General features: G+C 36.8%; 1 protein-coding gene across 3 annotated transcripts in view; it reads left to right on the forward strand.

Moving 5' to 3' along the window:
* LOC108709206 (ephrin type-A receptor 3) overlaps positions 1-27,127 on the forward strand; it is a 201,934-nt gene that overhangs the window by 124,601 nt on the left and 50,206 nt on the right. For all 3 annotated transcript variants that reach the window (XM_018248850.2, XM_041583372.1, XM_041583373.1), the window contains exons 4-5: positions 11,605-11,760; positions 13,760-14,095. In XM_018248850.2, coding sequence (XP_018104339.1) covers positions 11,605-11,760; positions 13,760-14,095 — 492 coding nt within the window. The remainder of the gene's footprint in view (positions 1-11,604; positions 11,761-13,759; positions 14,096-27,127) is intronic.

The following is a 27,127-nucleotide window of genomic DNA, read 5'->3' on the forward strand; positions in this document are numbered from 1 at the left end:
AGAGGTGGTGACATTTATTAATTGAAATCTTCAGTGGCCTAATTATAGTTTAGGTAAAATCAAGCTGTTAGAAAGACTTAGGACAGAAGTACAGTAAGAGCAATGATATACAGCATTATTGTAGATGAAGTTATTTCCCTTACAAGCCTTCCGCCTGTTTATTCCACCATTCCTCTTCTGATAAATGGTGCACAACAACACCTCTTGATGTTGGGGAACCTTGGACCTACCCCTGAACACGGTGGTATGCAAATTCTGTTTTAGATGTGTCCCAAAAGTAATGCAACCCCTATTCCAAAAATGCAATTGCATCCATTTAATGCATCAGGTGAAATTTAATCAGATGCTGCTGCAATTGAGCTGGAATTATGGAAAAAAACAATGCATTATGGATCAAAAATATAGCAATATGATTGCAAAATTGTAAATAACCTCTATGGTGCCAGAACATAAGCATGATTGGTAAGCATGGTTATTGCTTATTCTAGCATTTTCATGCATATCTCTTGGTGCTACCAAAGGACAAGTTTGGAAACTTTATGCTTTGTTTTTACCAACGCAAATAAGGCGAACCACAATTTTAGGAAAGATGTGGATTTGGAGTTTAGCTAGTGGAAAACTACCAAATCTTGGGCAACAGGTCATAGTGTGCTCAAATCAAATGCCCACCCTGCCCAATATTAAAAACCAATGCTGGCAGCAATCCTCTGTTCAGTTACATAGCCAATGAAGTATCCGTTATTTTCTGCAGTCAGTGCTATAGTGACACCATTAGGTATATTTTAGCAAATCTTCATTTTTTTCCTATTCTCGGCTATTCATTTTGTAAGATAAACCAGAATGACAGATCCGGAGAAACAGCATCAAAACTTTCTCCTTGTACTTTTAGACAATTATTCATCTTGAATATTACGTGCTGGGAGGACATCAGGTGGGGAAGGAAAAATCAATCTGGTATTTTGGCACATGGCTGAATTGTCAGGGCCAGATTTACATTGCTCATTACTAGAGATCTGTTCATGCATCAGTGTGCAATGTCACAACAGACATGTATATCAGCTGGATGTCATTTCATATTATGTGCGATTATTACACTGATAGCCAACCCATGGCTTTGTCGCTCTTAATAAGATGAAATCGAACTCCTAGCCTAGGAGTTTATTTATCAAAATCCAAATTTATCTAATGTTCTGAAATATACTCCAACCAAATCTGCACAGGTTATTTACCCTTATTTATCAATACATTTTAACTAAAAATTCCAGTTCAGGAAAAAAACGCGAAAAACTTGAAAATCATATGAAATTCGAATAGTACAAATTTTTCAGATTTTCTGCCTGAAAAATCTAATTTTTTGATAGAAAACCATGAAATCTTTGACTTTTTGCACAGATCAGGATGTTCGGGACTTCTCCCATTGACGTATACAACCTCAGCAGGTCTGAGATGACAGATTTTCGGATTCTGACTTTTTCCATCCTCTATGTATAATAAATCCAGAAAAATTCAAGTATTTTCTTTTCACTAAATATTTAGATTGTATAGTAAAAAATTTGGATCCCCCTAGTGTTGTCAGATGGATATTTCTGAAGTTATGAAGCCATGTTTTAAATCTTGCTGAAATATTCCTACTACTATGATCATTTTCCTTACAAAACCTAATAAAATAATAATGATATATCTTAAAATTATGAAAATCCTGTAAATCACACAGAACTGGTCAGATGCAAACATATTAGACCATTTACATGTTTATAACTATATAAATATAGTTATATATAAACATTCTGTTTTTTACCTCTATACTGCCTCCTACTCAGTAATAACCATACATGATAAAATAGAAGGAGAGTCGGGGAATTTATGGTATTTCAGTCAAAAATTCTAAAATAATGAGAAAAAAAAAATACAGAGGGATTAAGAAATCCTTATATGGTCATTGACTGGAAGACCAATCTGTCTTTTTTTCCCCTGAACTCCTTATCATCATTTCAAAATTCTTGCCTGAAGAAAACATTTATATAATTTGTCTTAGTCTATATTCCCTTGACAAAACTTGGCAAATAGGCACAAAGGTGAAGGGCATATTCTAGCTGGGAAATGTGATGGAAATAAAATATTACAGACAAAAGCAATTAAAAAACACACACACAGACACATATATATATAGGCAAATACAAGAGGTCCTCTGCACTCATACACATTCAATATATAAATATATGCAAATAAATAAGAATTTAACTGCAGAATAACCCAAACCAATATGTTTTATGGAACCTTTCTAAGAACTGAATGTAAACATAAGCTCTCTATAAATAAGGGTTCATTTCCCCTTAATTTGTTCGCTTCCACGTCCACTAGATTTGTTTATGTCTGAATATTCCTTTGATGTGTTTTGCATTGGGCTCTGTGTGTATAAATGTCTTCCATTTCAGTTTCAAAATACGCAGCTTGCCTGATGAAGGGATGTAAGCATTCTTGGAAGCTTGCTGTTTCACTTACGTTATCACTTAACTGCGTAAAACTCTTTCCTTTGTGCTCCCTACAATCTATCCTTCATATTTCTAGACATGTACAAGCAGTGTATTAAGGGATTTTGTAACCATAAGGTAGGCAAATTTTTTTTTTTTTTGATGCAGAATCTATGAAGACCTCATTTATTTTAACACATTTCCCTAAAAGTTACTTATTTTTGCATAAAAACACGTACAATTCTAAACATTAAGGGGCAGATTTATCAAGGGTCGAATTTCGAGGGGTTAAATCCCTCGAAATTCGACTGGGGAATAGAATCGAATAGGGAATTTACGGACAAATGGCGAATAGTCGAATGGGTGAATATTCGCCCGGCGAATAGTCGATCGATCGAATATTCGATCGAAGGATTTTCAGTCGATCGAACGCCTTTTTATTCGATCAAAAACTTAGAAAAAAGCCTATGGGACTTTCCCATAGGCTTTTAAAGCAATTCGGTAGGTTTAATCTGGCGAAGTAGGCAGTCGAATGATTTTTATAAGAGACAGTACTTCGACTATCGAATGGGCGAATAGTCGCAGCGTTTTTTCGCTCGATCTATTCAAATCATTCTACTCAGGCGAATTTACGCCAATTCGATAGTAGAGGAGCACAAAAAACTCCTCGAAATTCGAGTTTTTTTCCCTCTATTCATTCATCTGAGCTTAGTAAATGTGCCCCTTACTATCACTCAGAAAATTATGTTGACTTTCTTTAATAAAACTACAAAAAAAAACCATTGCTGAAAATGATCTCATACTGAATTTTGTTACTGTACTGTTACTGTAGGTCAAGCAGACAGCATATATAATACTCACCTTAATTTTCAATTCAGCAATTATTTGGCTCTAGGAAAAAACATCAGTTCTTTAACAAAAGAAATACAACTGAATTGAGATAATCTACTATACAGGACAATTGTGAGAACTGGGTGATCGTGATATGATATATATATATCTTTTTAATCTTTTTTGTTCATTTTTTCCCTCCTCATTGACAAGTGTATATACAGGAGCATATAAAAACGGTTTAAGTAGATTGACTTAAGGCTCCAGAAATTAGGTAAGGACATTTTTGAAAGATTGTTGACGTGTTCATGGATCCAAAAGTATTGGATTAAGACATGGAATTTCCCTTTTGAGATTTTTTATGTTTAAAATTATAATGACAAATATTAAAATCACATAAGTCTGCATTATATTCGAATATAAATTGTTGGCCAGTCTGTTGGTGGATCATGCTATCTAGTTCAGCACTCCTGGGAAATATGTTACAGTAGCTTGCCTGGAGGGTATTTAGGGCGCTATATTTAAAAAAATAAATGCTTGGGACGCTTTTACATATTTTGGATCATCATGTCGGAAGGTTACAAACATCTAAACATTAAAAATCCAAGCAGATTTGTTTTTAGCGTGAGTACATGCTTATTTAGTGGCTGATTTATCAGAGATTGCATTGAGGAATCCAGAAGGATCCTTAGCAATTTCATATGTTTTTGGATTTATCCAAACCTTTTCTGTCAGTATAACTGTGCATTAATAATTTTCCGAATCTTTACTCCCCAGTGTCTAGGAGGGAAGATATTCTGACAATCAATCTCAGAGCTGAAACTAGTTATTCCAGCATGGAACATTAATAGTAAATCCTAAAGCATTGGTTCAGTTATTGTTACACTAATTATCATTGACACTTGGTAACATTTTCTTAATAATTATTATTCCGAGTCTTATTTAACATCGAGTACAGGGGAAACCAAACATAAAAATAGATTTTCTATTCAAATTGAAAATTGGCATGTTGAATTTTTCTATATTCTGGAGCTTCTTGGCCCCATGTACCATTGCCCTTCATGCCCATTAGATAAACAAAAGGGTTTTAGGCACTAACAATTTAAAATCTCAATTTTAAACAATATAAAATCTGCCATCAGGGAGTTCTCTGTTTATAATTACTTATAATCATGCTTCATTCAATGTGGTGTCAATCTTTCCTTTACCTTACAGTCACATGTTCCATGAATCTTTAAATTGTTGTCTTTCGTCAAACAAAGTGTAATACATCCTATTTAATACAATGCAATGCAATCTTGATGTTGAATACAATTAGCATACATGACTTGAATTAATATTCCAGTTGTGTTTAGTTTAGTGTTTTTATAATTTAATTTATTAAATAAATTACATTTCATAAAAAAAAGTCAAATGCCTTTTCAGTCTCAGTTCTCTTTAGTGTTACCTTGATTTTTATTTCCAGCTGTGGTCAAAATAGTGTCATCTGGATTAGGAAGGTGTTTAATTTTCAGTTTTGAGATGTTGAGTTGAGAACTAAACCAGAGATCTGAGAAAAAATGGGGAGAATCAACATGAACTATGCTGTTTCTTGTACTTAAAATATCCATGGGTTTCTCTCTCTAGCATTTTAGATGAGTAACCCAAACAACAGAGACCTCATAAATATTTATTCTGTCGTTGTGTAGTTTATATAACAGATTTAAATTGTTCAGTTCATATGAAGTGTATGCGGCCTTAGTACAGGTATAGGATCTGTTATCCAGAAACCCGTTATCTGAATTATAGAATGGCCATCTCCCATAGACTCCATTTTATCCAAATAATTAAAATCTTTAAAAATGATTTCCTTTTTCTGTGTGATAATTAAACAATACCTTGTACTTGATCCAAACCAATATTTCTTGGAGGCAAAACCAGCCTGTTGGGTTTATTTAATATTTACATGATTTTCTAGTAGACTTAAGGTATGAAGATCCACATGACGGAAAGATCCGTTATCCTGGAAAACCCCAGGTCCAGAGCATTCTGGATAACATACCTGTACTGTGTACAGTAAGCAGTCTTAAGTGACTTTTGAGAATAAACAAAAGTGAATGCAGGGGACATGCAGAAACAGATTAAAGGTCATCAATGTAATTGCTCATTTGTGTACAATATAATCCTTGAATAATAAAATAACCTGAATATTCTCTGCAAAAGAGAGGCAGTCCATTAGTGGCGTAACTAGTGTGCTCCACCCCCCAACAAAAAAAATCTTGGGAGGGGCCGAGGTCACCACAATTTTCTTCCCGCCACTGCCTGTCTACTCTCCACCACCTCCTACTGGCCAATTCTCGTGCCTTGCTGGCTCAATCCCTCAGAGTCCCCACTCAAAGGTAGGAGAACTGCAGGGGAGGGATCCTTTAGAACTATAGGAAGCAGACCCCTTTGTATGGGACCCCCTTATTCCCTGCCTCCCCAGCCATGAGGTCTGCATGCTTTATAGTTATGCCACAAAGGTATGCAGTCCATTAAAACATTTTGGGGGAAATTTACTAAAGGGCGAAGTGGCTAATGCTGGCAAAAATTCGCCATTGTGACTCCATTTCGGCACTTTGCTGATTTACTAACGGGCGTGTAATTACGCTAGCAAAGGAGATTCTAGTGCAACTTCACACTCTAACACCAGGCGTATTTTCACTCTGGCGAAAGAGTGTTACTATGCAAATTAACTTGGTTTTTGTTTTTACTCAACGTAACCTCTATCGCCAGACTTGCCTTCGCCACCCTCAGACCAGGCGAAGTGCAATAGAGTAGATAGGACTAGATAGGACTTGGTCCAAAAAAAGTTGAAATCTTTTCTAAGTACCAAAGAACGCTGGAGTCTATTCCTTTTTACAGGGTGATAGGCTGAAAAAGATTGTACATGTTTTTTTGGGAACCCTCCTTCCCCCCTACATTTCCTAAGATATGGAACATGAACTATACTGTGGGCTAATGTGAAGGGCAATATAACAACTTTGTTTTCTTTTATTAAGGTTCCCTGGGCTTGTGTAGTGTAATGTATTTGCTGCAACATATACGTCCATTGAAATTTAACTTCCCACCATATGCAAATTATCTAACACTAGTGCAACTTCGCTTTGCCTGCCGTAGTAATTCTAGCGTAACTTCGCAAGCGTTCGGTGCTGGCGTTGAAACTTTGCAACTTAGTGAATTACCGTTGTCTGTGCAAAGTTGCGCCTGGCAAAGTGTGGCAAAGGCGGTGAAGCCGTCGCTGGCAAACCTTCGCCCATTAGTGAATTTCCCCCTTTGTCTGTTTATAAAGCCTAGACATGCTGTTGCCCCAGGTGTGATTGCTCTATGCAAGGATAGGGACCCTTTTGTGCTCTTGAACTTGCTCTCAGGGAAATAGCAAAGGAGAAATTGAATCATGGGCTGACAAATGTCTTTCTTCTTTACGTCATATAAAACTTATACTTATCAGTTATAAACCAATCCTTTAAACATACAAATACCCCAATTGTGGTTAATGACCACAACTTATTTATATTGAAAAAGAAATGTGAATTGGACACATTATTGAAAAATGAATCAAATTAGATGTGTCTCTCTAATCAGCATAAAATCCATGGCTATTCTACTTCATGTATATATAGAAATTATAACACGTTAAAGGCTCCTGGGTGTGAGACCTGTCACTTTGCTTCTTCAAAATGACTTTGAAAACATATGCACATGGCACAGTGTTAATTACAGAATATCAAAGAAAGCAACTATCGCCGTTTCTCGCCTTCTTTTAATTTTTTTTTAGTGTTAAGGTGCGTCTTTCTTTCAGAACAGAATGTGTTAATATGTCATTGCTCGCATGCCATCTTTATGCATAATAATCTATCAGGAGAAAGCTGTTAATTAATGTTATGTATATTAAATTTTCAAACCCCCAGAAAGTCAGCATTTGATATCTTGCACTTAGATAAGCGAGATAAAATAAATGAAACACAGAGGTGATTTATTTATGGAAAATAAATTGCATCACTTTGGATAATGAAACAGTCATGCATATTGCATGAAAAATAATCTTACATGCTTGGATATTATTGAATTATTTATTCTTCAACACCTAGCGGAACCTTAGGTGAGATGGATTTTGTGGTAACTAATGGTATTCATTTGCTAAACTGGAGTTTAGTGTCATATTAACATTAGAGGTAACAGACAAATTAGATGAGGGGGATTGGCAGAAAGACTGTATAGTAAGGGCAGTGTTAGCAAGGTCTATCAGGTACATAAAAGGGAAACATTAGTGGTGGGTTTTAAGTGATTGCTAAGAGTTGTACATCACCGACATCTCTAGGTTGGGTAATTCTGAGATCTTTGCATTTACCTCTTCTACTATAGGCACCATCTCTTCCTACTATACCTGCTATCCGACAGCCACACTCCCTTCCCACAGACTATTATCCACAGTTACTATAGACACCATCTCTCCCTACTATACCTGCTATCCCACAGTCACACTCCCTTCCCAGAGACTATTATCCACAGTTACTATAGACACCATCTATCCCTACTATACCTGCTATCCCACAGTCACACTCCCTTCCCAGAGACTATTATCCACTGTTACTATAGACACCATCTCTCCCTACTATACCTGCTATCCCACAGTCACACTCCCTTCCCAGAGACTATTATCCCACTGTTACTATAGGCACCATCTCTCCCTACTATACCTGCTATCCCACAGTCACACTCCCTTCCCAGAGACTATTATCCCACTGTTACTATAGGCACCATCTATCCCTACTATACCTGCTATCCCACAGTCACACTCCCTTCCCAGAGACTATTATCCACTGTTACTATAGACACCATCTCTCCCTACTATACCTGCTATCCCACAGTCACACTCCCTTTCCAGAGACTATTATCCCACTGTTACTATAGGCACCATCTCTCCTTACTATACCTGCTATCCCACAGTCACACTCCCTTCCCAGAGACTATTATCCCACTGTTACTATAGGCACCATCTATCCCTACTATACCTGCTATCCCACAGTCACACTCCCTTCCCAGAGACTATTATCCACTGTTACTATAGACACCATCTCTCCCTACTATACCTGCTATCCCCCAGTCACATTCCCTTCCCAGAGACTATTATCCACTGTTACTATAGGCACCATCTCTCCCTACTATATCTGCTATCCCACAGTCACACTCCCTTCCCAGAGACTATTATCCCACTGTTACTATAGGCACCATCTCTCCCTACTATACGTGCTATCCCACAGTCACACTCCCTTCCCAGAGACTATTATCCACTGTTACTATAGGCACCATCTCTCCCTACTATACCTGCTATACCACAGTCACACTCCCTTCCCAGAGACTATTATCCACTTTTACTATAGACACCATCTCTCCCTACTATACCTGCTATCCCACAGTCACACTCCCTTCCCAGAGACTATTATCCACTGTTACTATAGACACCATCTCTCCCTACTATACCTGCTATCCCACAGTCACACTCCCTTCCCAGAGACTATTATCCACTGTTACTATAGGCACCATCTCTCCCTACTATACCTGCTATCCCACAGTCACAGTCCCTTCCCAGAGACTATTATCCACTGTTACTATAGACACCATCTCTCCCTACTATACCTGCTATCCCACAGCCACACTCCCTTCCCAGAGACTATTATCCCACTGTTACTATAGACACCATCTCTCCCTACTATACCTGCTATCCCACAGTCACACTCCCTTCCCAGAGACTATTATCCACTGTTACTATAGACACCATCTCTCCCTACTATACCTGCTATCCCACAGTCACACTCCCTTCCCAGAGACTATTATCCACTGTTACTATAGGCACCATCTCTCCCTACTATACCTGCTATACCACAGTCACACTCCCTTCCCAGAGACTATTATCCACTTTTACTATAGACACCATCTCTCCCTACTATACCTGCTATCCCACAGTCACACTCCCTTCCCAGAGACTATTATCCACTGTTACTATAGACACCATCTCTCCCTACTATACCTGCTATCCCACAGTCACACTCCCTTCCCAGAGACTGTTATCCCACTGCTAAAATAGGCACCATCTTTGAAATGCTTCTATTAGGATTTAGAAAATGTTTACCCTCCTGTCCTGAATATAGTCTTCTCCCTCTGTATTTAGAATTTGTAGAAAAACATCAGGTTGTTGCTTTGCTCATTGTCTGAAAGTCTTCATATTTTGTCCAGCCACTAATTCAGTCATCTGAAGCCAGAGATCAAGCTAACCATTGATTGAATTTAGCTAATTGAGTGAATTTACGAATTGCATTTTTCTCTGCTTGAAATCAATACAGGTGAATTTCTCTGCATTTTGATGTAAAATCCTTCAAATCCTTATTGGGTGTTTTTTTTCACATGCATTTTTTATGCACATAGTATTTATTGTGGTGATTTCAGAAAAATAATTACAGGTGAAAAATACATAATTTTACTGTGAACCATCCACGAGTGTCTTTACAATAAACTAGCAATAAGATATATATTTTCCTTTTTAAGAGCACAAAGATAAACGCTATCTTCAGTATACTCTACTTTGTATTTATCCATTCAACATACATAAATATACTTACACATTTTGCTGAAACAGATAAAAGCATTCAGTGCAGATAAATCAGACAGGTAAATGGCACATAACCTTGAGCAGACTGTGCAGTGTCTCTGTATTAAAGCTTTTAGGTAAATTATTTAAGTTTACAAAAATAAAAAATGGTGTAGCGAAAAACATTCACCACTCAAAACTTCTTTATAACTTTATTAAGATGCACTCAGCATTCAATAAAACAGTTAGATAAATGAATAATAAGATATATGAGAGTTTACTTTTCTAACAAATATATACAATACAAAGGCAAAAGGCTCATTAGTTTTGGAAGTAGCCACAAAGAAGAGGATGTATACATTGGAAACTACAGGAATTAATGTATTAGGTAAACGTTGAAACAGAACAGCATAGCATGGCTCCAAACTGTTAATTGTCAGCCTTAAGTTTTTATTTTCAGACGGTTCTAGGGAGGTCCAAACTAAAGTGACTGACCTTGGTTCTGGATATAGTAAGGGTAGGTAGGAGATGGTAGGGATAGCAAATATTGTAGCACAAAATAGATAGGTGAGGAGGGGTACAAGGTACTGTTTTATTATTACAGAGAAAAAGGAAATAATTTTTTTTTAAAAATTTGGGATTATTTGGATAAAATGGAGTGTATGGGAGACGGGCTATCTATAATTTGGACTTTTCTGGATAACTGTGTGTGTGTATAAAATAATGTAGCAGATAATTATTGGAACTGATTTTCTTCTAGAGAAGGCAATCTACTATTTCATTGTTTACTCATTAAAAGGGACCTGTCACCTTAAGAAATGATTTCAAATTCTTTTCTATCGTGTTCGTTGAGCAAAATAAACTGTACTTATACTATATTTATTATTTAAATTGTCTATCCTTCAATCTTGGAATTACACAATTACAGCAAGCAGGCAGGAGCCATTTTGTGTATCACCCCAATATCCTGTGTATGCTCCAGAATGGGGGACCTAATCCCCACACCCAGTGCCCTACACAATTATAGAGTGTGAGAGGGGACAGGGGAATGTGGGGAGAGCAGTGACATCCAGGAATTGCTGAATGGAAAGTGAAAGTAATTGACTGCCCCACCTCTATGCCTCAGGTATGGAGGCGGGGCAGGTAAAATTTGAGTGACAGCTCAGATATTTAAACATCTTTATAATAGGCATGGATGTTTTAATTAAAAAAGAAAATTAAAAAAAATTTGGGATCCATGTTTCATTATACAGTTTTTTATTATAGGTGACAGGTCCCTTTTAATGGAGTGCTTCTTTCCTTGTACTTTAAGTAGTTAATATTTAATTACTTACATCTGATTCTATTGATGTAAAGTTTATAAAATGGAGAACTTTAATTATGGGCAATAACCCCAGACAAAGCCCCCTCATGAAAAACTTTCTTCAGCCATAAGCCCAGTTTTTTGCCGTGCTACCTCCTTTATGAGTCCAGAATCGCTCTAGTTTCCCAAGTCGGCTATATGTTTTTTTATTACATGCTTGGATCTTCCATAAAAGGTAACATGTTGCTCCTTCCTTGTATCACATAGTAAAAAGTGGTCAATAAATATTACCTTGATTTTTTATTTATTGTTATTTTCAGTAGGAAGGTAATTCTCTATACTTGTTGTCCCTCTAATAAACATGTCTACTTTTCTGTATTTTTCTTTTCTAGCTTGCAGACCAGGATTTTACAAAGCATTTACTGGAAACCTTAAATGTACCAAATGCCCCACATATAGTTCTACTCAGGAAGATGGGGCAACATATTGCAACTGTGAGAAAAACTTCTACAGAGCAGATAAAGATCCTCCATCAATGGCATGCACACGTATGTTCAATCTTTTGTTTGCCTACTGCCTACTTGTCTTCAACCATCTGCTTATTGCAAAAGTTTTTGGTAGTTTTTTAGTATTTGGCTAGATGACTAGTCAAATCCCCACGTCACATCCCGAAATCTTTCTATTTGGATATATATATTAGCAATGCAGATGATTTATCTGCCTGTTTTATTTCTGGAACAAAACAAAACATTCATTTGTATTGCAAATAAATGAACCACTAAATTTTCATTCATAAAAATGCTTTAGGAAACGCCAGAGTTGTATAGTTGAACAGGCAGTTTAACAGTGCATTGGTTCAGTAATAATGAATCTAGATTTTATTGTACATTGTACAATCCCCATTGTAATGTCCTCCAAACTTTACTGAAGCCACTAGCCTCATTTTATAATTTCTGTAACATTTGGGAATGTTTTTGTTTTTATTTAACCCTTTCTCCGGTGATCTGCAATGTCCCCCTGAGAAGAGAACATCATTGGTCTTAATTTCTCTTGCAGTGTAACAAAATATAAGGATGACTGTACACAACAGCCTCCTCATTTTATTGTTATTGCCATTTTGTTTGTTAGCGGTAATTGTACTGTGGGTTATAATTAAACTGAGAGGATGAAATGGTATTCCTCATTGTAATACATCTTATTGACATTTAATATCTAAAACATTTCTGAATTGCGTCAATACTTCTAGGAAAGAATTTTCATCAAAACCCTAATTATCATGGCCGTTGAAGATTCAGATAATTAGTGTTTTGTTGCAGAAATCACCCTCAAATATATTGAATACACATCAAAGGGTTAAAGGAGACATACAGTATAGAATAAATGGAAACTCCCCTAATTTTGTAGGCAATAATGTATAATATATGATGTTGGTTTTATTTTTGGCTAGTGATACAAATTTGTGCCGAATTCCAGGTTTCGCTGGTGAAAAATCCACTAAGTCAAAAAAAATTGCTGAGCGTCAAAGTTATTCCGACGCCCGTTGACTTTAATGCATTTGAGCTGCATGTATAAAAATTGTCACTCACGTCAAAATTGTCGCCTATCAAAATTGTTTTGATAGCATTTTGTGAATTTTTGTGAATTTTTGTGATTTTTTTGTGAATTTTCACCATTTTGCCAATGTCATGGTAAATTTGTGAATTTTTCAGTGAAACAAAACTGCACAGATTCACCAATCACTACTTCTGGTTGTAAATTATTTTTTTCTTCAAAAATCATTTATTTTTATTGGAGCTCCCCATAGATGTTCTATGGTCTCTGTCAGAGTTTAAAATGAGGGGTGGGTGTGTTCTAACCGTCCCTGCCAAAAGCACAGTAGGAGAGGGATAGCCAATAAGAGGCCTGCAGTCACACAAGCAAAGCCAGGCTTCAGTTCCTTATCAGGTATTGCTAGCTGCTGATTGGATCCTGTCCTACAGTGCAGTGAGCTGAGTGCTACCAGCTCCCCTGCACAGCCAGAGAATTCAGGGAAGATCTGGGTTGAGAAGAGGAAGAGAAGGGGGGGGGGGATTTTATTCGAAGTCATGCAGAAATATTTACATAGAAATAATCAGCCAGAAACACAACGTTTTAAAGCAAATTCCTTCTATGTTTAAAAGCGTTTAATGCACTGGTACATTCTTGTTTTTTTCACAAAATGTCTCCTTTAAGAAACAATGGTCTACAAAATTGCTTTGTTATTATTGTTTTACTTTTTTTTTTTAACTGTAGAGCAGAGCAGTCCAACTGCAGGCCCACGGGCCAGATAAAACCTTCCAAGGAATTTTTATATATATATATTTTTTTTTTTTTCAAATAATTTGCCCTCCAACATTTGGTATACTGGATATGTGTCCCAATAGATGGAAAGAAGAAACTGCTCAAGACCATTGACTATCTTCATATACATTTCCCCTAATCAATATAAAATTCAACTGGTGAAGAAATTTGTCACCTCAACCCAGAACTAAAGAAATGTTTTGTGTTATATTGTTTGTCGTTTTACAGGTCCACCCTCTGCACCAAGAAACCTTATTTCCAATATCAATGAGACCTCAGTAATACTAGACTGGAGTTGGCCGATGGAAACTGGTGGTCGAAAGGACATCACTTTTAATGTTGTTTGCAAGCGATGTGGAGTTAACATGAAATTCTGTGAACATTGTAAGGGCAATCTAAAATTTATCCCACGGCAAAGTGGGCTAACCAACACCACTGTGACGGTTACAGATCTTCTGGCCCATACCAACTATACATTTGAGATTGAGTCAGTTAATGGTGTGTCTGATCAAAGTGTACTCAGTAGGAATAATGCTGCAGTTAGCATCACTACGAACCAGGCGGGTGAGTATGTGAATCACATATACAGTATATAAATGTAATATGTAGTTACTCAGAGATATGCATAAAAAACTATTTATATATTCAAAATATGGTATTCATGGGTTTATGTTTAAGAACATTTTTGATAAACCATATCACTTAAGGACGGTCAACATCAATGAAAAGAAACCGGATGAGAGTTTTATTGCCAAAAGGCAGAATTTTTCTTACTTTAGGTTCCTCAGAGACTTCCTCATGTTATCTATTCCCTAGGAATCAAGTTATCTATACCCAATGAGAAGGTTACCCAACCCATTATGCACCATTTGATAGGTCTAAAGCAAATGGACTTTGTCAAGTAATCCTAAAAATATGTCATTCAGAGTGGCTTCTTCTATTATTTAGCATGTTCAATTGGTTTTAAACACTAAGGTGCACATTTACTAAGCTTGATTAAAGGATTAGAATGAAAAATACTTCGACCATCGAATTGGCTACTTCGACCACGACTTCGACTTTGAATCAAAAGATTCGAACTAAAAATCGTTCGAATATTCGACCATTCAACCAAACTTCGACTACCTACTTCGCCACCTTAAACCTACCGAGCACCAATGTTAGCCTATGGGGACCTTCCCCATAAGCTTTCTAAGCTTTTTTTGATCGAAGGAAAATCCTTCGAGCGATGGATTAAAATCCTTCAAATCATTCGTTTCGAAGGATTTAATAATTTGATCGAATGATTTTTCCTTTGATCGTTCGATCGAAGCATTTGCGGTAAATCCTTGGATTTCGATATTCGAAGTCGAAGGATTTTACTTTGAGGGTTAATTAACCCTCGATATTCGACCAACAGTAAATGTGCCCCTAGATTCTGTACATTATAACCTGGATAAAGGAAAACCTACATAAACATATCACCTCAATGCGATTTCCTGCGCGATTGCTACCTTTTTTGTCTCTGACTTTTCTGAAAAGTTTTGTTCATCTCTGCTGTTACAAACTAACTTTACAGGTCTTTCAACAAATCTTGGTTGTAAGTAGCTAATGTTAGATATAGTTCAGCAACAACAGGAGAACTGCAGCTTAGGAATGCCTGTTCTATATTATAGTGTTTGGCAAAGCTACAAAATTGTATCTCAAATGGATGGACTGACCATTAATCTCAATTGTTTCCTACAGGCATTAAACCTAACCTGCATTTGTTACCTCGGAAAGTTTTATTGAGTTGTTTCCATAGGAAACTATAGATAAAGTGGACTGCTTTATTGAAACAAGAAGGGAAATAAATTACATAGTCTTCTTGAAATCTATTCTATCTCAAGAGATTTTCATATCCTGCTGTGAGACAGAGCATTCAATTCATTTTTAATTTATTGAGACTTTTTTAAAAAAAAATACACATATACACATAAAGTACATTATAGCAGTGTTTTTACATAATTGTGGTTATCTGTAGTTGAACATGAGTTATAGGATGCTGTATTGGCTCCAAAGTGAATAGAAAATTGAGGATTTTTATAGGCTTGGATTGCAATTTACTGTAATAAACTTTGTTTGAAGGAATGACCAAAGCAGGATGATGTTCGGGAGGGCTCGGAAAAAGGCAGCAAAAAACGTGTTTTGTTACAAAGCACCATTTTTACAGAACTAGAGTTTCTGACTTTAATATAGGCGAACATTTTGGCATTTTCAGCCTGGTGTTGGAGTCATTAGGCGCTAACCAGTTTGGTGTGTAGAAACCATACACAAAAGGAAGTCCTCAAAATAACATCTCCTCAAGGCAGTTGTACATTCCATAGAAAAACAAGAGGTTCTCTGACTCAAGGTGCATTAAGCTACAAAAAATGCTTTTCCCTTTAAAGGGTGGTTCACCTTTAAATTATCTTTTAGTATGTTATAGGTTCCTAAGCAACTTCTCAATTGGTCTTCATTATTTATTTTATATAATTCCTAAATAATTGCCTTTTTCTTCTGTCTCTTTCCAACTTTCAAAATGGGGTCACTGACCCCATCTAAAATCAAATGCTCTTTAAGGCTACACATATATTGTTATTGCTACTTTTTGTTACTCATCTTTCTATTCAGGCCTCTCCTATTCATATTCCAGGCTCTTATTCACATCAATGCATGGTTGCTAGGGTAATTTGGACCCTAGCAAGCGAATTGCTGAAATGGCAAACTGAAGAGCTGCTGAATAAAAAGCTAAATAACGCAAAACCCACAAATAATAAAAAATAAAAACCAATTGCAAATCTTCTGAGAATACCACTCTTTACATCATACTAAAAGTTAACTCAAAGGTGAGCAAGTCCATTAAGCAAAACAGGTATCGTTTGACTAAATATGTCAATATATTCAAGCTGGCCAACATCTATGGTCTGGCCAGTCCTACACTCACTTTTGTCTGATTCATAAGAATTCTAATGCTTCATTATAAAGTTTACAAAGTTTTTTGCAGTTTTACCTGCAACTAGCTTCCAAGGTTAAAACACCAATGTCCTTTTTATTGACCACCACTGGGATCACCTGACTGTAGCTGGAAATGATGGGTGCTACACGGATCTGTAGCACCCTTGCATTTGTGCATCCTGTACCTTGAACTGTGAACCTTAAATGGAAGCATCTACTAGTATAACAAAGGAAATAACACTTAGGGGGTTATTTATCAAGGTCCAAATGTTCGAACCTCGAATAATTTGTGGTTTTTGGGGGGGAAAAAAACCCTACAAATTTTTCGTGATTTATTAAAGTTTGATGGTCTAAAAACTCTGAACCTTAAACTCTGGCATCTAAAAGCTCAATGGGGAAGGTCCCAGTGTCTGCACTGATGTCCAAACCAATATCCGATTAGTTTGTGGTTTCTGCGCAAAAAACTCCAAAAACTAAGATTTTTTCATAGATTTCTGAGTTTTTTGCGGGGAAGTTTGGCCGACCCTATTTTTTGAGGCTTTTTTCTTCATAAATAAGGTCCATTCAGGCAATCGGAGTTCTAACTTAGAAATACTCAGATAAATTCGGACCTTGAGAAATAACCCCCTAACAGAAGTATGTAAATCTGGAATGCTTAGAACCAGGGTTTTTTTGGACATGGGGTTTTTCCTTAATTTACAGTGCCATGCTTAAGGCTACTAAAATTTAAATAGTCTTGTTAGCAACAAATATTTATGCTAATATATATACAGTAACATTAGTGAAAATGTATATTTATTTTGGAATTCTACATTTGATACATGATCGGGTAGATCCCATACTCGTAGAGCTGGCCCAGTCAATTTAAATCAGTGGCTTACTGATTTGGTTCAATCAACTGACCCACAAATAGCTATGGGTTGTCCATTCCTCACGGAAATCAGAGCTTGTTTGTAATACTTTTAAAGGACAATAAAACCCTGATTCATTGCAGGTGTGCTGATATTTTGGGCACTCCCAGTGAATCCAGTCTCTATGTTTTTTATGCTCTAATTTTAGAAAGAAAATGCAGTGGAACAGGAAAAATCAAACATAAGATGCACTGCCATTTTACCTTTCCTGTGTGTTCCTAGCACAACCTCGTGTTTGCACCTTAGAGTAGCGTACCATGCAGTTTTTTGCTTTATTTTAAAAGGGTTGCTGAACAAAATTCATTCTATTTTCCATTGTCCTGTCAGATATTTTTCTTCTTCTTTTTCTTCTCCTATATATATATATATATTGGTCCCATAGAGTGCGATTTTCCTGCTCTCAGTAGAGCAGAGAGTGAAAACTTGGAGCCTGCCAGGCATTTCTCTTCTACAAGTCCCATCAAATGCGGTCATAACCCTGATACATTTCTACAATCTCCTTTGATTTACAGGTCTATATTATTGTTCAAATATGACCCATAAAATATTTACTTGCGTGAATATTAGCGCCATCTCAGAGTTTAATGTGTGGTATATTTATTGTTTCTCCCACATGCCATTATACAAAGAGCCTGCAAAGAGTAGGTGCAGTAAAAGTCAAGTGATGGCTTGATATACAGTATATGCAGTTCAGGGCCTGTTATTGCAGCTGTTACCTATTACGTTTTGAATTCAGAACCTGGGAAATGTTCATCTTTTCAAAATTTGTCTTTGACTTTTAAACTGCCACCAATAAACAAAGAATGTTCGAGAACACAAAAGCGTAAGGATTGTTGAGAAATGTAATTTTTCTATGGCAGACATAGTCTCTATGTCATTTTTCAAATCATCTTTTGCTGTATGAAGGTAACTGAAGGCTGTCTCTATAGACCATTATCTTATCACATGGGTAAATGTTGCCAAACACCCTTTTTGTATGATTACATGAGAGCCATCATGAGCCATAATAATAAGCCATTTAAACAGTGTTTAATGATGTCTTCTGTGTCACATGACACATTGAAAATATTATTTGTGTATAATTGTGTTCCACGAGCTGCATAACTCTGCCTGATGTTTTTATAGGCTTCTTGGTGATATGAGCAGTATTCAGGCACCTTGGGGAAAATGTGAGCACCAAACACTCAGCTTGTGTGGTCTAAATCATACGCAAGATAATGGTGTACCAGGGGATTCCCATGTGCCACCCACCAACCATCCTTCCTGTATGCAGCGCTGCTGGATGTAAGCAATGCCAAAGCTGAGACAGGCACAACTCTTTGCACTCCATTCTGGAGGCTCCATACTAATGATTATAACATTGTTTAAAAAATAAAAATTCCCAGTAAGTATATACTGGGCCATCATAGGGATGGGGAATAGATGTATGGACTATGCAATTAAGTTAGCGTTTTAACTAAAAAAAAATCTGTTTCTGTGTCTACAGTAAGTAGACTGGGGACAACAGTAGAGGCTGGTGATTTGTTATCCCAATACCTGTTATCCAAAACTCTCTATATTTACACAATTATTTACATGTATTGTAATAATTATATCTAACCATCGATACCCCCAAGTGTAAGATGTAAGCATAAACAAAGTCACCAAGGAGTTTCATGAACCTATAATTCTTCAGCATGGGTATAACAATGTCTGCTTTTGAGAGTATACCTTGCATCATGGGATTTTATATGGAAAGTTTCCATTGGTTGTCTGGATGTGTCTTATTGGGTACGGGCTGCAGCATGTTAAAATTAATGGGTGTCTCATAATTCAGTAACATACTATGAGCCACAGTTTAAAACCAAAGCACAATGTGTGCTTTCTATAGACCTCATGGTCAATTCCAAATGACTTATTTGGGATTCTTAAGCAACAGATACAAATGAGAGAAAGCCATTGCTTAATTGAGTGTTGTCATAATTTGATGTATAAAAGATTCATGTTTATGATAAAAAGTGAACTACACTAGAACTGTACTACAGTAAATCTTCAGACTTAGAGAAGGTCTGCAGCAAATCACTTGTGGAGACTCAATAGAAAACAAATAGACAGATAGAGCAGTGACCCCCAATCTAGGGGTAGATTGATGGATTTAGATTACTAATCCTCAAGGACAGGGTTACGGCAATAAAATCCATTTTTCTTTCTCTGATTACAGAGATAAAAGTAATGAGACATGATTATTCAACTGATAAGGCAATTGAATAGACTTCATAAAGTGGTATTTTTACCAAAAGATTAATTATTTTCCTTCCAAACATCAGCGAAAACCTGCAGTACAAAGGAGCAGATGTGTGCATTGGAAGCCCCATTTAGAAACATTTTATTGCCATTAAATAAAACTTGGTCAGCTTTGTTAGGATGTTACTACGTTTCTTGTGGCCCTTGTAAACATTCTGAAGGATTTCAAGAAGGCAATGTGATGACAAAAGTTTTGTAAAGTCTGAAGCAATTGTAACACCTATTTGGGCCACTTGGGGTTAATTCACCAGCTAGAACACTAGAGCATGGGTTACAAGTGACTTACACCCAGGGCAGGGCCTTCGCTAAGTGGAAGTGTTCCCTCTATGGTGTAGTGCAACTACATCCCCCCCAGGCTACTGTGCACACAAAAACAACTTGGGTGCCAGGAGATTCTTAACAATCAGGAACGGTTTATTATGCCAAAAAGGGCAAATGAGCACAGGTTTCAGTACTCACGCAGGAGTTGAGGAAAACAGCATATTGAGAGCTCACACAGAACAAGGCAGGCTCACACAGAGAGTACACAGGCAAATGCAGTACAACCTTTCCCTCCTGGAAGTTGTCAGGAAAGCAGCTTCTACCCTACAGTCCCTCTTCACTGAGGTCCCTGACTGGAGGCAACACACAGAGCCTCTGGGAAGCTCCTCCCTTACTGCAAATCCTTGTTGGAGCTTCAGCTGCTCTTTCTCTCTCACCTCTCTGCCTTTCTCTCCTAGAGAGACTATGACAAGTCTGCCCTAGTATATCTGTTCCTCATTCACGGGGTTACCTGGTCCCCGACTTGGACACATGCCTTCTTCTGGGCCTATTGCACTCAGTCCCCCTGAGCACATCCAGCTGGATCAGCATCCAGAGGCAAAAGAGGAAGAGGCCACTCCCTGCACACACTATATAGGAGTGAGTCAGAGCAGTGTCATCAAATCTCTCAGCCTATCACTGTAAAGGTTATTCTGTAACAGGGATTCTACCCAATAACCCAAGGAAATGGTGAAAAGATTAACTCTATAGGGCCTGTATCCCTATAGGGCCCTACACAATGATTTCATTCCATTGGATTTCTATACGTCTGCAGTGAATCCTGCTTAGTCATTTACTGATTTGCAATTGCCATGTGATGCTTTAAAGTAAACCTGTAGGGAATGACTCTAGAACCTGCCACTTTGGGAACTAAAGAGCTGGTTTGTCTTCCTGCAGCTCCAATGGTAGATCTCCAGATTAGTCACCTAAGGGTACCTGTTACTAAGTATTGCAAAATAACTGATAGAGTCTTTAGTGCCCTGGTAGATTACAAATTAGACCTACCCACCAGATCAGTAATATAAGGTCTAACATAGGATACTGGCTTGATTGATGTTTCCTCATCTGGGCATCCCATGGGTGGCAGTAAAGCTGTAGATATTTCTGTCACATACACATGTTCCTGCATTTGAAAGTTGTAGTGCCTATTTGTCTGCAAGTTATCTAATTCAATATTCACTGTGGTTTATCCTTTATTAAATAATCAGTTTGCATCTTTTGTCAGCATGTCTGCTGCCCAATTTGCTCTTCCTGAAGTCTGCATTTCTTTGCAGTAGGTCCCTGTCCCCACTTCTCAGCATACAAGAAGTTTTTGTGCTCCCCATCCACAATACCTTTTAACATTTAATTTACTCATTTACATATTGATAGGGTCAATGATTTTTAGCAAACCAACCACTGTACCAGTGGGGGGGGGGGGGTGGGGGTAAAAGTTTAAATAATTTCAAGATAAATAAAAAATCAAGACCATAGTGCATCTTGTTTTAAAATATCACTAGTGTGCCTGTTAAGTAAAAGTTGCATTGATCCTGTATTCACGTAGGGGCAAACTTATTGCTGGTGGAATTGAAAATTCTTATTCGAATTAGAATTTTTGAAAACTCTCAATTTTGAATTGTGAATTATCCAAACTCGATACAAGTTTTAATTAAAATTTCTAGATATATAACACTCTAGACCTTTAAGACCTCAAATTCAACTATTTGCCGCCTAAAACCTGCCAAGGTCACGTATAAGTCAATGGGAGAGGTTCAGGGACCAACGTTAGTAGCCTTTCTGACATTTGCATTTTTTCAGAGAAAAAACTCAAATCGTGTTTAGTCGAATTCGATTAGAATTCTATTACACTTTTCGGGTCAGATAAATTCGTTTTAGATATTCGATTTTTTTTTATAAATAACCAAATTTGAGTATATTCAAATTGAATTGCGTTTTAAAAAACTCACATGAATTCAAAATTCGAAGGTCGAAGTGAAAATTAGAATTGAAAAAATTTGAATTTTGAGCTAATTTTTGTGTACTTTGACTAGGGAATAGTTGAAATTCGATTCGAATTTGAAAAAAAATTAAAAATTCGAAATTTAGCATGTACTGTCTCTTTGAAAATTCCACTTCGACCATTCGCCATCTAAAACCTGCTGCTTTGCCATTTTAACCTATGGGGTACCTCCTAGAACCCATTTGGAGTCAATTGGTGGACTTTGAAAAGTCCAAAAAAAATTAGGAAAAACTTCAAATCGAATTTGATCGAATGCGCTATTACTTTGATTCATACAATTCGAATTGTAATTTCGAATTTGTAATTCGAAAACTGACCTATTAGATCGAAAACTGACCTATTCTGCCAAAAAAACCTTTTAATTTAATTTTGGTTGGTCTTTTTGAATTCAAATTTTAAAGTTTTTCAAATTCGAAATTTGACCCTTGATAAATCTGTCCCTGGTATCACAACTAAAACTTGGTCGTACAGGTATGGGACTGATTTTTACAAGGGAGCATTGAAAATGCTTTGAAGATGGCAGAGTAGCTCTTAGTGAATTCACTTTTATTGAACAGGAGCACTGGTCTGAGAAAGAAAAGTTTCTCCCCCAATGAATATGCTGAAATGTGCCTAACATCTTGGCATCCCCGAGTATACTGACCTTTCCTTGTCCTTTAAATATTTAATTCTTCATTTTGATATGTTTGTTTTTTCCCTGTAATAATTTGAGTACCATGTACTTGATGATAAGTAAGATCATATACATTCAATAAATTCATGATGAGGGCAAACTGTTCTACAATTTTTCAAGTTTTAGTAGCTGAGTGTTCTATAATAAATAGAACTTACTGACATCACTTTGGAGCTACTCTTTTGTTGCAATTATAATAGGTTTCTCTGTTTTAATGTGGCCTACTTCAATACTTCAATAATTCAATGCAACCCCCCTAACTTGCATGAAGGTGGAAACATTTCTTGCTGAGACTGATTTACATGGACAGTCCATAATGTGCTAAAAATAATTTGCCAAAAGTACTTAAGTAGTAGTTTAGTAGTTTAGTAAAGGCTAATCAGGAAATAGCAGAGGGTCATTCTTTTATTAAATTCGGGAAACAAATAGACCCCTGTAATTTGAAAACTCTGCCAAAACATAGAGTGAAAATAATGACGTATAATATGGGCAGTGAGTGTCTCAGTGGATTACTCATTAAGTTGGAGAACTGAGGATCAGATCTGTTAATCGCAGACACTTTTAACGTCTTTGTATGGATTGAACCACCACAGCGCCACTTTGTGAGCAACCACAACTTAATAGCTACATCTTTTACAGATTTCCTGCTCTGGGCTCTGGGATATTGGCTGGTTTGCTGAGCTGTAGACTTCTCCAGTAGAGATGTGACAGTATGGGTAAAAATGTGGGTGTAGTAAGTTTACTTTGTGCCTGTGGAGAAAAAACATTGATTGTCATGTGATATCAATTTGGATTGTTGCATAAAAAAATAATGGGTTAGTGAAGCATCTCCATTTAAAATATTAACATATATTATTTGATTTATACATCTATTAAGCTGGTCATAGATGCCATGTTTAGTTAAGCGATGGGTCAGATATTGAGCAACTCATCCATAGATATTCACTGCCAAACTGCATTTGTCTCATGGCATACAGTGATCGCTGTAGAATTCCATAGTGCAAGTCCTCTTTAGTGTAATCATATCTTTATCAAACCTACTGTACTTCTTCTTCCAGTTTCGTCTCTGTGTTCTCCTCACATAATGTAATAAAAGTGTAGCAGTAAGGACTATGTTGCAGTAGATAATTATTTTGCTTGACATTAGAAGATCATTAATGAGCTCTGCAAGGATTGCAAGACGAACTATCAGGTGGCTGATGTTTCACAAACTTGAAGTGGGTGCATGTTACCATGGTTTTTAAAATTTGGAGAGCCTTTTATAATATTTTTTATGTTTGACTAAAGCAGCTGCTTAGCATGACCATGTCTGTCATGTCTTTGAGTTATTTAATTAACTATAATGACAGGTGCACCCAACAGTTTCATAACAAATAGGAGGGGAATAAAGTTCCCATAATGGTGAGGAAAGCCAGTTTCACAGTCCGTGATAATTAGCTGTTAGCAGATCTCCTGCAGTCTTGTTTTCACTTGTTGTTAAAGGGGATGTAAACACAATTACTTAAGCACTGTTAACTCAAATGTTACTAGTCTACAACCAGCAGCAATTATCCAGGGTTAAGGCATTTAGTCCAGCAACATTAGGGATGCATTCCTAAGCAATGGATTGATGAAACCTTCCATTGTCTAATAGCCAATAAGGAATCTACCTGCTTTGTGTAAACCTACCTCCACGTACTCCACTCCACTTCAGTTGGACGTTTGAAGCTGTGCATCTGTCAGGAAGATGCAGAGAGACTGCATTGAACTATACCTCAAACTATTAACATAGGCTACAACTTTTTTATACCTCTGCAAGTTTAAGGCCAAGAGTAGCCAATCCAAGATCCCCCACCTCAACCCAAACATACTCAAACACTAATAGACTGTAGCCAATTTCACTAATGATGATCAAGAGTGTATTCTAGATAATATTCTCTGACATTAATGTCCTTGGTTGGAAAAAAATTTCCATTAGCCTTCCACAATTGTTGGACTATCCCTACCGACAAAGGGGAAAGTGCCCAAGAATTGTCACTATTAAGATGTCATGCAGGCTACGTTTGATGGAAGCTTCTATTGCAGTCCCAGCAGTAAGAATGACCGCATATACATATCTTCAACAGTAATGATATTTTAACATATAAGGTAATCATGAGAAATGTGTTTCAACTGTAAAAAAATAAATCCTTTCGTTTATTGGCATTCAAACACTAATCTTTTTTAAATCACATTCCCATTAAGGGCACTTAGCGTTTTCCACGACTCCATAATTATTAATGGCATGTCTTCGGATTCCTGCATTTGAATAAAGAGTTAATATTAAAGCATATAAAAATGTGCACTTTAGTACTCAGTCCACGGGGCAGTATGTTACATTTACTTTCTTGACAATTTCAATATATAGCTCTATTAATTTTCCTCTCCTTTAATAGCACAAATGTTTTCATTAGCTATGATCTAGTAGCGTATTGAAAACATCTGCCTCGTTGCCACCAGTTCTCCATTTAGAGAAAATCTCAGTTCATTTGTTTCCGGATATGCTGGAAGATATGTGTGTTAGGGCTATAACCCAGCTGCTGAGATTTAATGCCAGGCCAGACTTAGTTAAAGGGGAACTTAAAGCAGACCTAGGATGTACCCAAACAGTATCTCTCTCATACATATACTTTATTCTTTGTTTACTATAGTATTCCATATATTAAATGACTTTGCTTGTATTCTACCTAAAATATCTGCTAATATCTCAATCATACTGGGCATTTGAACATATAGTCTATCGCTGGCATAATTTCATTAGACACAAACTGTACAATTTTTACCCTATTTAGTCAAATTGTCAAGATTAGCAGTGATGAGAGAATTTTTTAGCCACATAAGAATTTGCTTAGAAATTCTGCATCTGTGGATGTTTTCTGCGACAAAAATTTGCAGCGAAAACAAAATATACAGAGAAAAATCGCAAGAAAAAACTTGAGAAGAAAATGCCTATTGATTTTAATGCAATTGAAATGAGAAAAAAAAGTAACCCATAGTCTAATATATTTTGCTACAAAAAAGTCACTGTGCCAAAAAAGTTGCCGCAACAAAATTTTTTGCCATAGACATTGAGGGGCCGATTCATTAACTTCGAGTGAAGGATTCGAAGGTAAAAAGCTTCGAATTTCGAAGTTTTTTTGGGCTACTTCGACCATCGAATGGGCTACTTCGACCTTCGACTACGACTATCGAAGGATTCGAAGTAAAAATCGTTCGACTATTCGACCATTCGATAGTCGAAGTACTGTCTCTTTAAAAAAAAATTCAACCCCCTAGTTCGGCAGCTAAAAGCTACCGAAGTCAATGTTAGCCTATGGGGAAGGTCCCCATAGGCTTTCCTAAGTTTTTTTGATCAAAGGATATTCCTTCGATCGTTGGATTTAAATCCTTCGAATCGTTCGATTCGAAGGATTTAATCGTTCGATCGAAGGAATAATCCTTCGATCGTACGATCGTACTATCTGCGCTAAATCCTTCGACTTCGATATTCGAAGTCGAAGGATTTTAGTTCCTAGTCGAATATCGAGGGTTGATTAACCCTCGATATTCGACTCTTGATGAATCGGCCCCTGAACGTTAAACAATTTTTTCACAAATAATTCAGCAGTTTTGCTAATTTTTAAGCAAAACGACACAGATTTGCTCATCGTTATTAGGAAGTTGTTTGGTTTTGGAAAAGTTCTTAGTTTGATGGAGCTCACAAATAAAACATCACATATTCAATTGTATGAAATAAAACATCTAGTCCACCTTCAAGCATGCTTTAAAAATCAACTACGCTCAACGTCAAATGAACCTTACTACTTTGTGAGTTTTATTTAATTCTTATTTTTGAAAATAGGATTCTGTTTGTGTCTTTTATTAGACATTTTGTCAGTTCTAGTAAAATATTAATGGAGCCTGAAAGAGAAAAAAAAACCACTGCACCGAGATTGAGCCACAAACAAGATTATGTCACACTATGTTCTCCCTTCTGGTTTCTAACACAATTGGGTGATGGGAGATAATATAGAATCGTGTGACCAGCCAGTCTGAAAGACTTAGGCATCTTAGGAAAAGGAAATGGCTAATGTCACTGTAGTGGAGAAATGACTGTTGCGTACAATGGTATGGGGCAGATGTATTAAGGGTCGAATATCGAGGGTTAATTAACCCTCGATATTCGACTGGGGAATGAGAATCCTTCGACTTCGAATGTCGAAGTCGAAGGATTTTGCGCAAATACTTCGATCGAATGATCGAAGGAATAATCGTTTCGATCGAACAATTAAATCCTTCGAATCGAACGATTCGAAGGATTTTAATCCAACGATCGAAGGATTATCCTTCGACCAAAAAAAGTTAGCCAAGCCTATGGGGACCTTCCCCATAGACTAACATTGACTTTGGTAGCTTTTAGGTGGCGAACTAGGGGGTCAAAGTTTTTTCTTAAAGAGACAGTAATTCGACTATCGAAT

The sequence above is a fragment of the Xenopus laevis genome, chromosome 2S, assembly GCF_017654675.1.
Source record: "Xenopus laevis strain J_2021 chromosome 2S, Xenopus_laevis_v10.1, whole genome shotgun sequence".
In the NCBI taxonomy this organism is placed as follows: domain Eukaryota; kingdom Metazoa; phylum Chordata; class Amphibia; order Anura; family Pipidae; genus Xenopus; species Xenopus laevis.